This window comes from Coloeus monedula (genome assembly GCF_965178545.1).
Source record: "Coloeus monedula genome assembly, chromosome: 5".
In the NCBI taxonomy this organism is placed as follows: domain Eukaryota; kingdom Metazoa; phylum Chordata; class Aves; order Passeriformes; family Corvidae; genus Coloeus; species Coloeus monedula.
Window position 1 is genome coordinate 69,539,385 of NC_138785.1, and position 17,376 is coordinate 69,556,760.

The 17,376-nt window shown below is 45.2% G+C and overlaps 2 protein-coding genes across 4 annotated transcripts in view; one reads left to right on the forward strand and one right to left on the reverse strand.

Annotated features, from left to right (window-relative positions):
- Positions 1–184: 184 nt before the first annotated feature.
- Positions 185–2,563, forward strand: MRPL35 (mitochondrial ribosomal protein L35). Its single transcript, XM_082282072.1, has 4 exons — positions 185–231; positions 320–470; positions 1,827–1,971; positions 2,208–2,563. The coding sequence occupies exons 1-4, from the start codon at positions 198–200 to the stop codon at positions 2,394–2,396; spliced, it is 519 nt and encodes a 172-aa protein (XP_082138198.1). The 5' UTR covers positions 185–197; the 3' UTR covers positions 2,397–2,563.
- An 851-nt stretch (positions 2,564–3,414) lies between these two features.
- The window catches only part of REEP1 (receptor accessory protein 1), a 67,300-nt gene continuing 53,338 nt past the window's right edge, over positions 3,415–17,376 (reverse strand). For all 3 annotated transcript variants that reach the window (XM_082282200.1, XM_082282199.1, XM_082282201.1), the window contains 2 exons: positions 9,367–9,506; positions 3,415–7,367 (listed from right to left, as the gene is read on the reverse strand). In XM_082282200.1, coding sequence (XP_082138326.1) covers positions 7,296–7,367; positions 9,367–9,506 — 212 coding nt within the window. In that variant the 3' untranslated portion in view covers positions 3,415–7,295. The remainder of the gene's footprint in view (positions 7,368–9,366; positions 9,507–17,376) is intronic.

Here is a 17,376-nt window from a genome sequence, read left to right on the forward strand (position 1 = left end):
AGTGCGGGACCCCGGGGCCGGTACGGCCGCAGGTGCCGCGGGCAGCCCCCGTGGGCGGGACCCGGCCGGTTCCGAGGACGGGACGGACGAGGAGGGCTCCGGGCGGCTGCGGGACCCCGGGGCCGGAGCGGCCGCAGGTGCCGCGGGCAGCCCCCGTGGGCGGGACCCGGCGCGGCCCCGCCCGGCGCAGCGTGGCCATGGCGGCGGCGGCGGCGCGCGGGGCCCTGGCGGGTCGGTACCGGGGCGGTGTCGGGGCGGTGTCGGGGCTGGGGGTGTGTGGCTGGGACGTTTGTTCTGAGGCTCTCCCGTGTCCCCGCAGGGATCCTGCGGCGCTGGGCTCCCCGCGCGCTCCCGCTCTGCGGCCCTTCCGCTCGGTGTTTCGGGCACGGACCGGCCCCGGCCCCGCTCTGGACCCCGCGGCCGCTCGGCGAGAACCGGCCCCGGGCAGGGACGCCCTCGGTGCTCAGCAGGTGCGGCTGCGCGGCTTCTCCCTCGTGCCAAAAACCCTTAAAAGGGGGTTGAGGTATATATGGAGGAGCTTCAATATATATCGATATTTATATATGTGTAATTATTATATATTTTATTTATGTATCTTATGTACTTCATATATACGGTATATTTTATATAAACATATAAGTAATTTAAAAATAAAATATTTTCCAAATTACATCAGTAAATATATTTAAGAATATATTTTTACATATGTTTTTACATTATTATGTTGCACATCATATAATATGTCATATTATATCCTATAAATTTATGTCTCATATATACATTACCCATAATACATTAATATAGCATCATGTGTATTAATTTTGTATTATTTTTATATAGTCCATACTTTATATAATAATTCATAGTATTATATATAATATGTATGTAGTGTACATATTGAAACTCCCCCGTATATACATGAATATCATAGACTCATAGAACATTTAGGTTGGAAAAGACCTCTAAAATAATCAAGTCCAGCCCTTAACCCAGCACTTCCAAGGCCACCACTTAACCGTGTCCCCAAGTGCCACATCTGCACAGATTTTATGCCCCTCCAGGGATGGTGACTCCATCACTGCCCTGGGCAGCCTGGGCCAGTGCCTGACAACCGTTTCCCTAGTGTCAATCTAAACCTGCCCTGGCTAAACTTGGGGCCATTTTATCTTGTCCTGTTGTTTGTTTCTTGGGAGAAGAGACTGACCCCAACACCCATATACATGTATATAAAATCCATACATACACACACACACACGTATAATATATAAACCTCAGTCTGTCACACTTGGGCACTTTGCACTCTGCAGTGGGTCTGTGTTAGCCCCAAGCCTCCCACTTCCATCACCATTAAATGCTTGAAGCAGGAAGTAAATTAGGATATTCTTTGCAGCCATATTTTATAGTTAGTCTTGTCATCACTACTGTTTCTCTTGCTGCTGATGGGTGTTGGACTATATGATTTACGAGGTCCCTTCCGATTCAAACTATTTTGTGATAAATATTCTAAAAGTAATTTCTGAATCCAAGTAACAGCTGAATATTGGCTTCTGAATGTTTGACTGCTTTTAGTAGATTAAAGAAAAAAGGTGCTCTGTGTGGAATAATAACTTTGAGCTGAATTTTGAGAAGTCCAGCCCTGAAGTTGGTGTTCTACACTCATTAGGTGCTGTGCTGTAATATTAGAGGAGTCCTTATTACCCTTCAAACAAGGCACAGCCCTTCTGATCTCTCTATGTGTGATAAAGGCAATGATTACTTCTAGAAAAAGGTGTTTCATTTCCGTTCTGTTTTCCTCCCTGTTTTGGGGTTGGTTTGGTTTTTTTCAGTGTCACACCTCTACTTCCAAGTTTACTCCAGCAGCCAGCAAGGACCCTTACCTACTGCAGCTTACGGAAGGGAAAGAGGAAAAGTGTGAAATCTGTGGTCAAAAGGTTCCTCCGGCTGCACAATGGCCTCTGGGTTAGGAGAAAGGTGAGATTTTTTGGATAATGAGAGCCTGTTCTTTATAGTCAGTGTAAAATGTAGTTGTTTTCCTTCCCTTGGAGGGCAGTGGCTGGTATAAAATGAAGAAAAGCTCTGTAGAGAGACTCCCATTTTCCTGAAAGGAGGGGATTTATCCAGGCTTGCTGAGCAGTGTGGCTGTTTGTGTATTTGCAGTGACCTGCTAAGAAGTGGGTGTTTTTTGTGTGTGTGTTTTCTCCTGACAGTCTGGTTACAAGAAGAAACTCTGGAAGAAGTCGGCTGCCCAGAAGAAGCGTTTGAGGGAGTTTGTGTTGTGCACGAGGACACAGTGTAAACTCCTGGATAAAATGACCACTTCCTTCTGGAAAAGGAGGAACTGGTACATTGATGATCCCTACCAGAAGTACCACGACCGCACAAACCTTCGTGTGTAGAAATCCTGGTTTTGCACATCTCTAGGAAAGGGGGAGTGGTCATGTGGCATGGTCTGAATTTTGGAACGTAAATCTGTAATGCCTGTAAGTTTTTAAATAAACATGTGCATATCATCTGAACAGAATTGTGGGAATCAATGCCCAAAATAAAGGAATACTCAAGATTGTCTTCATCTGCAGTTTGTGTTTTACTTAGCAGAGGTCAGGCTGGTCACCTACGCATTCTGATGTCTGATGGTTTCCTGTGATTGTCTAACATGGAGGAATATAGTCTAAATGGCACTAAAAGTGAATAATTCAACATATTTAACCTTATTTTTTGAAAAGAAATATGTTTAAATAACCCCAGGACCTATTTTGTTGTATCCATACTTATTCGTGGCTCACTGAATGGAGTCTTCTGGGGAAGAGGAGAAAGAAGAGCAGGGTCTATCTGAGCATTGTTGCCTGTCACAATAACACACTATTGCCTTGTGTCCATGCTAGGAAGCATATGGAACAAAAACCCCCAAAACCAGTTTGATGGCTACATGCAGTGTTTATAATTGATTTTAAAATGTATTGGCCACTGACTTTCACTACAGGACTCAAATTTTGTGTCCTCTGTTGGCTTTTGAGTAGTAGAATATATATTCCTTAGGTCCTGCACAACATCCTCAAGCAGACAAATCAGAGTATTTCCTTGCTTCTTTTTCCTTTAAGACACCTCACTCTGCACATTCCTGGTCACACATAAATGGAACAAACCCAAGGGTTTATCGTGGAGTCTGTTTGGAGTGTGCAGAGCAACTCGACCCTAGTTTTGCTAAGGGTTGGATCAGATGTTTTCTCTACAAAGCTGATACTCCAGCAAGTGTATGAAAGCAGTGCCTTAAAGCATTCCCTGATAACCCATTTTTGAGCAGACAGTCCCTGGGTATCAGCCCCAGAGCTGCCTGTATAGCAGAGGTGGTTTGCAGTACAAGGCTGTAGCATTGCAATGAATTCACTAGTTACTCAGAGTGTTCAGTAGCTGTATTTTGTTCGTTTTCCAGTTCATGATACAGAAAGTTCTGAAGGACATGCAGCACTTAGTGAATACATCTATATACAGTCAGCCAGAATTCAGATAAAAATAATACAGCGATCAAAGTGATTTTTCTGGCCTGCCAGATACATTGAACAGACTAAAGATGTTTGGTTTTGTTTTGTTTTTTGTTTTTTTTTTAATAAAGAAAAGATTAAGACTTTATTCAAGATGTATATCAAGCAGTATAACAAAACCAGCAAAACATCAACCTTTGGAATACTGTTGTAATGGCCGTCCTTGTGAGGCATCAAGTGTACCATTGTATCACAGACCTTTTCTACCCATCACAGGAAAGAAATCACACCAAGTGCACAATTATGAGCCTTAAATAGTTTGTCTAAATGCAAATCCCAACGTGTTCTCTGCTAGTTCAAATATGGTGCTGGATGCAAAACAGGTACCTGAAACTAACAGCAAAAAGGAGACTGTGGGCGAGGAGCATAAGGGTTCATCACAACACGAGGACTCGCCAGCAGCCAGAGGCAGCAGGTTGTTTACAGGAGCATTGTCTCTCTCCAAGCAGCTTTCTCCCTCCTAGCAGGAATAAACTGCCCGATCTTCTTTCCTTCTGTGCTGGGTTTGCACTGCCACAATTTAGGTTAATAATTCATTCCAGGGTGACCAGGACACAGTGAAGTCTGTCTTGTGTTGGATGTGATCCTGATTCAGCAGTTGGCGACCGCTGGAGCTGCGCTGATGCTGACCCCTATGGCAGGAGAGGAGGCACAGAGGGCTGCACTGGGATGCTCCAAGCTTATTCTCTTCATAACTGAGTGAGTTTATGGTAAACTGGGGAGGTAATTTGCAGGCCTGTTTACCATAGTTTATATCCAGCTGCAGTTTCCTTCCCCTCAGCCTCGATTTTACATGTTTAAAGTAATGCACGTTTCACTGGAGCCTTGAGCTGGGTAAAGGCTATTTCCTAGGGCTGGCCTGTTCCCTTCAGGGTTCCACTCTCCTGTCCCTCTCTGAGACATGAGGAGGTGCCTGCCTGCCCTACTGGACTGATGGTAGGGGCCAGCTGCCTGAAAGGCCCCAAAACTGGGCTTTGTTAACTAAGCCAGATCTGCTGCTATTTTAAACCATCAGCTGAAAGATTGCTTGATTTTAGGAGGGGACATCTGGAAGTGCTCAGCCGGCCTGCACACTCAGCTGCAACTGGAAGGGAGCTGAGAACTGCTCCTTCCCAACACACACCTAGAAAGCATCCATCCATCCATCCATCCATCCATCCATCCATCCATCCATCCATCCATCCATCCATCCATCCATCCATCCATCCATCCATCCATCCATCCATCCATCCCTGCCTCCTCTCCTGTCCCGGGTCCTGCACACCCTGCTTTGCCAGGAGGGGTCAGCAGCAGCACAGGAGGGCGACTCACCGAACCGGGCTCGCTCCTTGGCGGAGGCTCCAGAGAAAAGCTGGAACAAAAGACTTCACGGGCGGTGTTTATCCCGAATGAACACACGTAGCCTTAACACTGAACTGACCTGGGGCGGCCCCTGTAAACAACCTGGGCGAGGAAGGTGAGGAATCAAAGCGAGTGGCCGTTCTCGTCTGTACAGAACACTGGAGCACAAGGAGCACAAGTGCACGTGGTCAGGCATTCACATCTGCCTATCTATACACAAATATACAGCTCCGTTGATAAATTAATACATTTTTTTTTTCCAGAGATATGAAAAGGTTTATTTTTCTCATTTATACAGTGAATGTTTTGAGAGATATAAGGCAACTCCCTTGTCAACATTTCACCTCAGCACTTAAGAAATGCTAAACAGTCAAGTTTACAGTAAAACAGCAGATTAGACGCACATTAAATAGTTTTAGTGAGAATCAATGTTAATACAGCGTGTCTGAGATTAGAACTTGTCAGATGTTATGCAGCTCTATGTTGGCTGGGGTATTTGGCATAATTGAGTGCAAACTTGTCGGCTTCTTTTTTATCTTACAGCAGCCCATTGCATAGCAGGGAAACATGGCTTGCTTGCAACAGGATTTTATTTTCTGCTAACAGTGCAGGCAGTTTTCTATTTCTTTTTTACATTAGCCAAAAGAAATAAAATAAACTCTAAAGCTGCTTAGAAGTAAAATACATAAGCTTAGCTTCTCAAAGCTTTTGCTGAGTATCTTCCAGGGACTGACTCTTCTGTAACTGCTCTTTAGACAGGTTTGTTTGGATTTTTTTTTTTAATTTACTTTCTGAAGACTTTTTCAAAATTTGCAAAATATGACTGAATCAGCACATGTAAAGGAAATAAAACTCTCAGGTAATGAGGCCAAATACTGTGGCAGACACAGGAAGTACCTGCTTGCTTTTTCCATTTCCTAGCCAGGCCAGATAAACATTTCTGTGTGCGCATAATTTATTTCTTTCTTCCCCACACATGTAGGAAGCTGTGGGGGTGACCTCAGGGATCCACCAGATGGGCAGCTGGGATATGGATGCATCCCCAGCAGAGAAATGGTTTCAAAGGCCACTTCAGAGTTATCTCCAAGCCTGGCACACTCCAGCAGGCTGTTGGCACCCTGGGCTGCTGCACCTGCGCCAGATGAACAGTGACCACCATCGAGCCCCCGTGCTGATCCATTGGTGATGGCACATCCTACATAATGCTAAATGCTTTTCTAGTCTATGTGACAGGTCCAAGAGCAAACACAAAGGGTCACGTAATTAATTAACTTATGTGTGAATCTCACATGCTCAACACTTACAAGAGACACCAACTTGAAGCACAAATACACAAACCCTACCGTGTCTTCCTCTTCTTTTATATTTCTCATTTATATATGGATACAAATACACCACTCCATCTGGTTCTTGTGTTTCTAACCAAACTCCATGCTAGAGGAGAAACTCCAGGCTCCAAAAAGCAGCTCAGACCCAGCACCCTCCTCTGCTCATGCAAGCAGAACAGCAGCCCCTCAGCAGGAGAGCAGAGTGCTGGGACTGGCATTCATGCAGCAGGGAATAAAGGCGTGTTTTTCCCTGGAAATACATCACTAAAGCAATTCTAACTTCTGTTGCTGCAGCTTGCTCAAGCCTGGCTTGCTCACACTTTAAAACTTGCAGTAGAACATTGGCCACAAATGGTGGGATTTAGTTCTTCTACCCATCATTTTCCACAAAATACTCTCTTGGCTCAGGCTGATCAAAATTAGAACTCCCTCCCCCTTCATTACATCATTGAAACCATTTCTTTTCTCTTGCATGTCTCTTCCTCATCCTCTGTGAGTTTCTGTCTCTGTGGGTTTAGCACAATGATTTTCTCAGAACATGTGATCTACTTGCAGAAAGAGAAACGTAGTTACACTCAGCTTTCACTAACAAATCTTGGACATTTTGTACAGTCGAAGTACTTTGACATTTGTTACATCATTCACAGTCTTGAGGAGGAAGGGAGGAAAGAGAATTCCATGGGTTCTGCAAATCCACTTCATCAATGATAAAGCCATAAATAAATACACTGTCAATGTAGCATCATGAGTAACTGATTATTGTTGTTTCCGCTGGGCATTCACAGAGCAAGAGCTATGCAGACACAAATGAAACTGTAAATGTACAGTGTGGGTGGGTGCACACTCTGCAAACCAAACCAGGACCCCTCACCTGCAGGTGCCTGCCAGACTGTCCAACCCACGTCAGGGACAAACAGCAGCAGCGTGTCACAGAGGGATGCGGAGAGAGGAGGGAGAAAGGCCATGTCTGCAGTGCTGTACATCAAAGCACATCCATCCCACTGCTGTTTCCTATGTTTTGAACGAGTAGCTCTTTAAGGCAGAAGAGAGACATTCTGTGGATCTTGGTGCTATTGGCTCATTGCACTCACATTGTTTCAGTGGCAGAGGACGAGGTACTTTTCTTCCTGAAGCGAGGTCTAAGGGTCCTAGGCGGTGCCTGCAGAAAAGCAAGACAAAACTTCAGTGGCCTTTTTTTCCTTACAACTCACCCATCTTTGTGGGACCTCTGTGACAAGGGTCCCATTCCAGGCATGAAGTAATGGAGAAGCAGATTTTGGCCCTAAAGATCATTAATTAATGACCAGTTGAAGACTAATCTCTTAAAGAAACCTGTTGTATACTCAGGTTACACTAACACCTTCCCCTCTGGCGCTTGCTTAGAGGTGTGGCTAAAGATTGCTAATAACACAACAGTTGAAAGAGACAGGACGAACTGCTGCCATTTACAGCAGCTCATGGATCAAGACATCAAACTGGTGGCAGGGAGCCAGCTCTGGTGTCTCCCAGCCCATCCTGCACTGTCCAACCCATCCACAGCTCCTCAGAGGGTACAGCTCATGGCATTACAAAGCTGAAGGGGTCCACAACGTAAAACACAACGGGTCTGTAATTCTCATGAGGTAAAATTCTTAAAAATCAGCCTCTTGCTTGGAAAAGAGGCCAGACACAATCTGTTGAAATTATTTTAGAAACCAGCTACTGGAATTCTGCCTTGTAGTCAGCTGACGCAGAGCTTTTACAAGGAGCCCTGGATGCCCAGGAGGAGGCAGACCAACTCCATGAATTTGATTTCCTGTGGCTAACCCTGTTCTCCAGACTCAGACAGACAGCAGTTAGGCTAGCAAACAAATGAAAGAAATAACCCTAATCTGCAGTGCCTACTTCTCTCAGAAGAGTTCTGGTGTGGCTTTGTGCCTTGTGCGCTTCACAGCAAGAATCGGTTATCAGATATTGGATTCTCAGTGTGGAGCCCTGTCACAGCATCAAGTAACAAGGTGTGGTAGGCTCTTCTATTCCATTTACCTAAATACCCACAGCCTTGTTTTCTTTAACAGCATCAACCTATTTACCTGTAAGGGCCTGACAGGACCAAAGAGAGGGCTTTGTCATTTCTGTTTCATAGGACTTTCAAACACAAGACCGTGCCACGTTTCTGCATTCCTGTGATGCAGCAAGGTGTAAATATTCATATAGACCAGGGACTGCAGCATGGTGAGGTTTTGTTTAGACTCCACCTAAATTTCCATTTTTTCTAGCTTGACCGTAAACCAAAGTAGTTTCTCAATAAGATGGGACCAATCCAACACTTCACCCCATCTTCCAAGCCTGAAATCTTACTCCAGGTCCCCACAGTGAATCCCCAACAGCACAACAGGTCTGGATGGGATGGCTGTGCCCACAAAGGCACAGCTGGAGCAGAGCTGAGTGGCAAAGCTGCTATGCACGGCAGTAATGGATCCCACACCACGCCTGACTCCAGAGCTGCTGGCTTGGAGCAGCTATCTATAAACCAGGAGCCCAGGGACACAGCTGGACCACTAGAGCAGTACCTCCTGCAGCCTGCGAGAGGGCTGCTCTTTGGGAAGCCATGTGGCTCTTAAAGCAAAGCTGTCATTAACTGCACAGCAAAGACTCTTAAATGGGGAATGAGCAGCCCTTTGGGAGGCCACTGGACAGCTCTGGGAGTAGCCTGAGAGGCTGCACCTTTCCACAGCTAGAACAGAGCAGCCCAGACTTTGGTGAAAGCCCCCACAGGTAGGACAACCCAGCAGAAGGGATTGCACCTGCTGACCAAACCACACTGCTCTGCTCCCTCACCCTGAGCCAAGGGAAGGAGGGAACAAATCAGCTTTCCACAGGTGGAGATCTCAGCTGCTGGCTGTGGCACCATCCACCCTACCCAGACCTGCAAGGAGTCTTTGCCTATGGCATCTCCTACAGAGATTTTATTTCCTCAATAACAAAATGTTGCTAAATTCGCTTTTGGCAAACCATAGAGTGAGATCTGCATTTCCTTTAGTTCTTTTGTTTACATGAAGCAACTTAAAGTGTATTTAGTGAGTTTAGACCAAAGAAAGGTGTTTGTTCAGTTGAAGATTCCAGTTGAAGGTTCAAGGAATGTCATAGAAGGAGCAGCCTTGACAATACGGAAGTACCTCAAGGGGTTGATCCTTCTTTTTGGGCCTTTTGTTCATGGATGCACAATCATAGTCTTCATCATCTGAGAACACTGAGCCTTTTGTTTCACAGTTTGTCTCAGGTGGCTTCTCATACCTATTGTCCACGCTTATTTCACCTATTTAACAAAGCCATTTACAGCCTAAACGTGAAGACACAGGATGAGGAAATCAGTGATGGCTTGATTTACACAAATCAGTCACCTCACTGCAAAGCCATGCATCTTCCAGGGGTTAATAGAGGGGTCACACACATCACACTCTAATAATAGCAGCTGTGGGGTTAGAAATCAAAAGGCTCCTCTTTACAAAGCCATTATTAAGATTATTTTGATTATTTTACACAGAATTGAGACTAAATTCACAGCCTCTGATGTTTGGGAGGTTGACACTAGAAAGAGATTTGTTTGTTTGTTTGTTTGTTCAGGGATAAATAAAATAACTGATTTCTTTAGCTGCTGGTTCCATCCATAACTCCTGCATCTACTGCTTCCTCTAGAAGGCTCCAAATGGGTGTTGAAGCCCTCTGGTGAGCACAGAGAGACCTGCCTGGGATGCAGAAATCGGAAACACAGCAGCACTGACAGACTTGAAGCTGAGAGTGGTCAAGGCAAGCACTCAGACAGATCCACTGAAGTTCACAAAAAGCTTCACCAGGCATTGAATGGACCCTCAGCAAGTAGGTGTGTTGCTGGAAGACCAATGCAGGGAAAAGTCTCTCTTCTGTCATTCTGGAGTAAATGTGGTGGAGCATTAGCTCTGCTGATGGATCTGAAGGCAGTTTATCACCCCATAACTACAGACCACAAATACTTTCTTGGTGGTTCTTATCCTTGTAACTTATAGCACAATCTTTTTGGGACTGGTCATGTTACACAACACAATCTATTTGCTGCCTAAATACAGACAGTAAATGAGACAGTATTTTTAATGACCAGTCCAAAGCAAGGGGTACAGAAGAGGAAGCTCAACATAACCAAGCTTCCTGCATGTCCACAGTTTCTTACCAGCAGGGCTGGAGGCTTCTCTGTTTAACTGAGAAGGCTTTTTTGATGTTGAACACGTCAGGAGTGGAAGTATTTGCTGTTGAGGTGCCATGAATGACAATTGCTGGGTCTATGCTTTAATGGTTGCATGAACATACGTAGAAATAATGCTCTGTGCTTCTTGTCCCAGCCTGACTCTAGGAGTCTACTGGACCAAAGACTAAACCCTAAAGACTCCAAAGAGGATTCTTAAACATTTAATACTTACTAATCCATTTTGATTCTTAAAGCCCAAAAGAACCAAATTCTTCGACAGCTCTTTCAGCTGGGTAACAGACAGAGGGGAAATTATTTGGTTACAGCGACAGGAGTCATGAGTAGGTCATTGGGGCTCTCACCAGTGCCAAATTAAAGTCAGCAGCTAATCGCTCTCAGCCCACAGGATGCAGCTGCTGCTCAAGACAGCAGCCTGTGCACACCATCCTCTGCCCACTGACCCCGTGTTTATACCCCCTTATCACCATTCACATGGGCAGGCTGGAAGACACCACTGCAGGTTTTCAGGAAGAGCTGGAAGTTGACTTTTCCCCCAGCTGTACTAAAGGTGTTGATGGCACATTGCAGAGAGGTCTGGGACAATGCTGAAATGTTTTTCTTCTGTGTAGGACTGTAGTGTGACACCTGCACTGTGGGGAGAATTAAATGTTCTCTAGATCACATGGCAGAACAGTACAGGAATGTTTTGGTTTGCTATTTTATCCCTCTACTTGGGAAGTGAGCTACCCAGGAGCAACCTAGCTTAGACCCTCTTGGATGTGGAAGCTGTTCTTTGCTGCCTCCCTAAGCCAAATCAAAATTTAGTCAAGTTTAGTAGCAGTGGGTCAGGACTTCTTTCAACAGCCTCACTGAAGTTTGCACAGTGGCCCAACAACACACTTCCAGCCATGTGCTACTGTGAGCAGACAGGGGCTTTCCCCATGGAAAAAGGACTTTGAATGGGACAGGATGGAGGGGTGTTGGAGAACCAGAGTTAGGGTGTTCAGTGACCAGAGTGAGGAGACACTGGCTGCTGAGGCTGCTGAGAGCAGACAGGATCATGCAAATATGCCCTGCTCCCTTTCTCCTACAACCAGCTGCTCCACTGGAAAAGGAGACAGAAGAACTGTCAGCCTGGTAATGCTTCTGTGAATCCCATGGTTTTGCAGCATACTTTGCTTTCTTTGTTACTATTCTCTCTCTTAAATTGGATCCTGGGCAAAAAAGATCCCAAGAGAGCTCTGCCAGCCATGTCCACAGCACAGTCTCCTGCAGGCTCTTCTGTTCTCCCCATCAGTCCAAGCATCACATCCATGTCCTGAAGCTGCTTCCATGAAGATCAAGAGGAGAGCTCAGCCTTCAAACTGGTGCATACTGCTTTGATCCCTGCAGCTGAGAGGTCTGTAAAATCCACTGGAAGTTGGGCTGACACCCTCTTCTTCCCTGCTCCACCTCACTGTCAGTGGGACACTGAAAACCAGCCAAATGGGAACCAGCTTTGCTTCAGCCTCACTGAACTGGAAAAGGGAAGAAGATGTGCTATCCCAGGCCTTTGCACTACTTTTCTGGCCATTGAAGAAACAGATCTTGAATACACAGGGCACTTTCCTTACAACCTGGAACAAGAAGGGAGGATTCCCTACCCATCCTGCCTTGAGAAGGACACCTGTATTGTGAGCAACCCAACCTCTCATTGATCTGCCAGACTTCGGGGTGCCAGACTTTGTCCCACATTTGTGGAAGCATTATGCTGTTGCGGGATGGGAGAGAACTCATCTCCGAGGGTGGCTGCTGTGTGAGCGCCAGCTCTGATGTTGTTTGTTATTTTTTGTGAATATGGTGATGACATGATAAAAATTTGATTTTCTGACACCAAGAGAGTGAGTAAAAATGTAAAGCAAGGGGTTAACCAGAAGAACAAACACACGTGAGGAACTGGTGAGAAAGGAGATGGAGGTTTGAAGTGAATGTAAGGGTTCTGGGACACCAAGGCTATTGGAGAAGGTAAAGACTGAGGAGCAAAACATGTTGTCAGGGCTGGAGCGTGCATTTTGAGGACAGCACTTGGCCCTGGGTGACCTCCAGTGTGTTTCTAAGAGCCATCTTTAGGATCTGAGGCTGTGGGGCCTCAGGTCACTATCAGATGTCCCCAAAGTGGCAGAGTCAGCAGTGTGTGCTGCTCCAGGGAAGCAGCCAACAATGCCAGGGACTGTCACAGCCAGGAGGTGGCTGTGTAAAAATATGGATCGTACACCAGATCTTTGCCCTGACTCTGTGTGGAAGACTCTCACTCCCCATCCCAGGGCAGGCTGTGTTTCAGATGGCTCCACATCTTTGTGTGGAGGGGCTGAATTGCTGCAGAAGTGGGAAATGGGCTGGTGTTCCAGGACTAAAGCTGCTGCTGCCTCTTGCAAACACCTTTTCAGTGCACAGACCAGACTACACTCCTCTCTCCACTAAAGCAAGACAGAATCTGACTGTAAACAGTCTAAGGAAATGGACCCTTTAATTCCAGTTCCTATCATACTATCATAATTCCTCCCAGGGAACTGATACAGCCAACACATTGTGTGGGAAGCCCTGAAAATGGGCACATTTCTAGTTAAAGTAGACATCTGAGTGCTCTGCAGAGTTGGGACCTGAGCTGTTAATGCACCACAGGGAACAACCCAGCATGGACCAGGAAATGTAGGGCCAGATCATTGTAATCTTCGATCTCTGTGATTCAACAAGGCTAAGAAATCTCACTTGCAAAACTTTTTCTACACCAATATGTGGGATTCAGTAGTGTGCTGTTTTTTTCAGCAATCACTTTGGTTCAGACTCTGGTCCATGCTGCTGTGTAAATCTGTAGTAAGTTCCTGTGGATTTTCATGAGTACAACAGAAGTCAGGACCTGGCCCACTCTAAGTAAAAGCGAGCAAATTACTTTGATATTGATCCTCTGAAAAATCTGGACACTTAAATACAGGTACAGTGGGAATCAGGCAACTTTGAGAGAAATTGGACCTCCCCTTATTTTGCTGGGCACAATACTTCTTCCTCCCATCACTTTAATTCCTCAGGAGCAATGGGGAAAACCACAGTCACAGACTACTCAAACCAAGAGCAAGGTATTGTATTATTGTAATGGAAGGTAAAGTCACTCCAAAGTTAAGCCTTTCCAGGGGATCATTCATATAAAGAGGTTTGCACACCATTTAATAAGAACAGGAGAACAGATATTTATTATACGATGGCCATCAGCTTCTTTCCCCTGCAACAAAGATAAATTCACCATCATTTCCAAAAGACATTGACCCAAGTCCTGTACTTCCCCAGCAGTTTTCATTGCCAAACCAAGGAGTTAGGAGCAGCCAACTACACCAGCACACACTGCCCAGGAGCCACCAAACAGAGGCAGGCATCCTTTCCAAAGCTGGAGTCAAATGCAACCAAAGCAAACAAGCCTAATCACGTTAACAAAGTCATCCATTAATGAAAACACATCCCACAAATGAGTGAGTTGTTAAGTGCTAGTCTATTCCAAACACCTCAGAGGAAAATTCATGCAATCTGTAACACTTACATCAGAGTCCCATAATATTTACATAGAGAAAAAGAAAGAATAAACTGTTAGGAGAAAACATTTGGGTGCAGAGGGGGAAGGAACATTGTCTCAGAACACAGAAATATTCATCTTTGCTTCTATCATATCTGTCGTTCAGTTGGAGTTTATTAAACAACAATTAATGTTTTAACTTTCTACTGGTAAAATGCATATGTACTTAAAAACTACTGATTTTCTGTGAAATTTTTTTCTTCCCTGAAATTACCAAAATAAATATGAAACTATTTTTAAATCTCAAAAAGAGAAAATCACAAATTGCCATTCAGAAGTACCAGTGCAAAGTGATGCAAACCAGCCCTGTAAAAATTTGCTTCAGTATTTAGTAAAGGGAAATTTTAAGGAACCAAATGCCTAGAGCAACAGAAAATTGTTTGTTCTTTAAGTTCAATAAGGTGAAAAAAAATCCCCTGAATGAGAGCTGGAAGCAAAACTGGCTAAGAACCAAAATAAAACCACCTACACCATTTAACTGAATTAGTTCAGAGCTGTACAATCAGCCCCCTTGACACAAAGTCAATTAGTGTTTTTAAAGCACTTTCCACTGTAATAACTCATGTGCAGTTCATAGCACACCACAAAGAAGGGGTTGGCTTCAGCTAATAGACCAATAAGGTGATTTGTTTAAAACACAGTTAAGTGGATGTCCCATCGAGGTCCTTGGTGAGCTGCACTGCTGGTCATGTGTGATCTGTCACCTTGTGGAGCACAACCCTGCAGTGCACACCCAAAACAGACCCATTCATCACTAATGTCCCTGCACATTTCTTACACTGCCTAAGGCTTCTGATCAGCATTTTAGTATTAAATGCCACCTCAGGTACTTGCAGTCCCAACAGTTCTCCTGATACACAGCTGATTCTTCAATTCACGATAGATATATTTATTCTCCACAAGAATTAAAATGGTTTTTCCCTCTCAGCCATGCCCCAGGTCTTTGGAACAGCACCTAAAAGACGTTAGTTGAGAGAACACCACCAAACATAATATTTGTTACTTCTTGAATGCTGGTCCCAAGCAGATTGTTTAATATTGAGCAGCATTTTAAGCATTTGCCAGGCACTGCCAAAAGACAAACAGACATCCCTGGAGATTTTCACTTTGTCATCTCTGAAGAGGAGAAAGAGCTCTTACATAATTGTACTGTTGTTCCTGAATGCTGCAGCCTGACTTTCCACAGAACACAAAGAAGATAAATCAGAAACTTGGGTAAAGACGTGGAAGGAGTTCCACCAGCAAAGGCCTGGCCCTGAACAAGAGCAAGAGGAGCGGGCATAGGAGATATCAAAGAGATGTGCTGGAGTACATCTGTCAAAGAGGCTTGCACTTTAGTGAAGCTGCCCAGAGCACAGGAGGATGAATGTCCTGAATTGCATCAATGCTTTGTCATGTACAGAACATGAGGCCAGCGGGAGCCATCCAGCTGGGCAGGAAAGGGCTCTCCTGAGAAGCCAACAGCTTCAGCACAAAGCCCACCACTGCTGACAGGGACAGACGTGCTCCAGAACAGAGGAGTCCATCAGCACCCAGCTCACCACCACTGCTGACAGGGACAGCTCCAGCCCAGGGGGCTCAGGCTGTGCTCAGCCTGGCCTTCAGGCTCCGTAGAAATGCACACTCCATGGCACCTGCAGGCCTTATCCTCATGACACCTTCTCTCAGGATATCATCTAGGGAGCAGAATGCTCAGACTTTTGCTCCACCAGCCTGTGCTCTCCTTAGAGCTGTGGAGTTTTCTGTGAGTCAGACAGTGAAATAATTGAGTTTTACCTGCAAGAGCATTAAGGCAACTACTCCTGCCAAAAAGGCTGCATCAAGGCTGTGCTTTACAGCCTTGACTTTAATATTCCTTCTTGAGGTAAGGCTTGACTATCTGCCCATTTAGATTATAAACTCTTTGGAAATGAGAACTGTTAATGATGGGACTCTGAAATTGGCTACACAAAAGTTTGCATCAAGGAAAGATGAGTGCCAATAGCTCAAGGCAACTTAGTCCTAGCTAAACAAAATTAGATTCTTTCTTCCCCCAGGTTTTTGTGGCACTGAAAAATGTTCACGTGATGTAGTCAGCTCTCCAAGCTACCAAAGATGCACTTACAAAGGAGCATTTTAATGGCAGGCCACTGTCTGAGAGTGCATTAGTGCATCTATTGCCTTGGAGACAGAGAAAGGGCAGCCTGTGGAGAATGAACCCTCTATGACAGAGCCTCGGCACATCCCTATTGACATGGTTTAAGGGACTGGATTATGTTGGAGAGGGGCCGGGAGTAGTAAAACAAGCCAATGTGAAAGACAGGGCATGCAATTTCAATCAGATCAAAATTACTTTGGGTCCAATTCATAAACATATTGGACTGATTGCTGCTTTAGCATCATTAAATGACTTTCCTAAGATTAACTCATGACTGTTAAGTGCATAAGGATTCAGTGATTCTTTTTATAAATAGCACTTTGAAGTCAAATCCATAAAATTGGTTTAGGCTAAAATTAGAAGGGTTCTAATAAAATGCCCTGTGAATACAAATACTTCATGGTTGTTTCAACAGATATCACCTTAAACACGCTTCATTGTCCTGCACAGTGGCACACTCACCCAGAAAAGGGAGGGTAACAAATCAAATGTGAGGGTGGGTTTGCCACCCATGCAGGGTGCAAGGAGGCTGCATCAGGCTGGAACCATCAGCCTCCAAGCAGCAACAGTGCACAGGGCTCTGGCACCAGGTGCAGGGCTGTGGGAAGGCACAGGTGGCTGCAGCATGGGGGCTGCAGCAGGGTAGCAGCACTGTGATCCTTTAGTCCCTCTGCTTCTGTCTCCAGGTTGATTAGTGTGCAAAATAAACAAAAAGCACATGAGATGGGAAGAAAACGAGTTACTAAGATCTTTTGCCTCCACGAATATGAGATGCTGCCAGTCTGTATTTCTTTTTTCTCCCCAGACAAGCTGCTTGGCAGTCCCATCCTCTGGCATGCCCAAATTGGAGTTCTCCCACTCCTTTCATCTGCCACTGGGAAAAAACGCAGAAGTGACATGTCTGGGCTCTTAGCAACCGAGCTAACTGGCACAGCACTGAAAAGACCACCAGCAGCTAAACCATTCACTGCACTCCGACGTTTGTAAACACAATAAATGCTGGGGACAGTGGGGACATTTTTCAAAAATGGTTCTGCCAGAGACTGAAGCAGGGAGAGTCTGTTCAAACCTATTTTTTCATACCAGGGTCTGCTACTGGGCTTTACCCTGCTCATCCCAAACACAAATGTCCTCCCCACTAATGGAGAAACATGCCAGTCCTTAGGTAACAGTGCAGAACAGGACTGGGACTGAGGAGGGTTTGCTTTTGCTGCATTCTCAGTGGATTT

What these genes read in the sequence shown, in the direction of transcription:
- MRPL35 (XM_082282072.1), top strand. Translation starts at nt 198, where the DNA reads ATGGCGGCGGCGGCGGCGCGCGGGGCCCTGGCGG. An exon ending in GGCGCGCGGGGCCCTGGCGG is followed by an intron (nt 232 to 319) that starts GTCGGTACCGGG and finishes GTGTCCCCGCAG; the next exon opens with GGATCCTGCGGCGCTGGGCT. An exon ending in GCCTCTGGGTTAGGAGAAAG is followed by an intron (nt 1,972 to 2,207) that starts GTGAGATTTTTT and finishes TTCTCCTGACAG; the next exon opens with TCTGGTTACAAGAAGAAACT.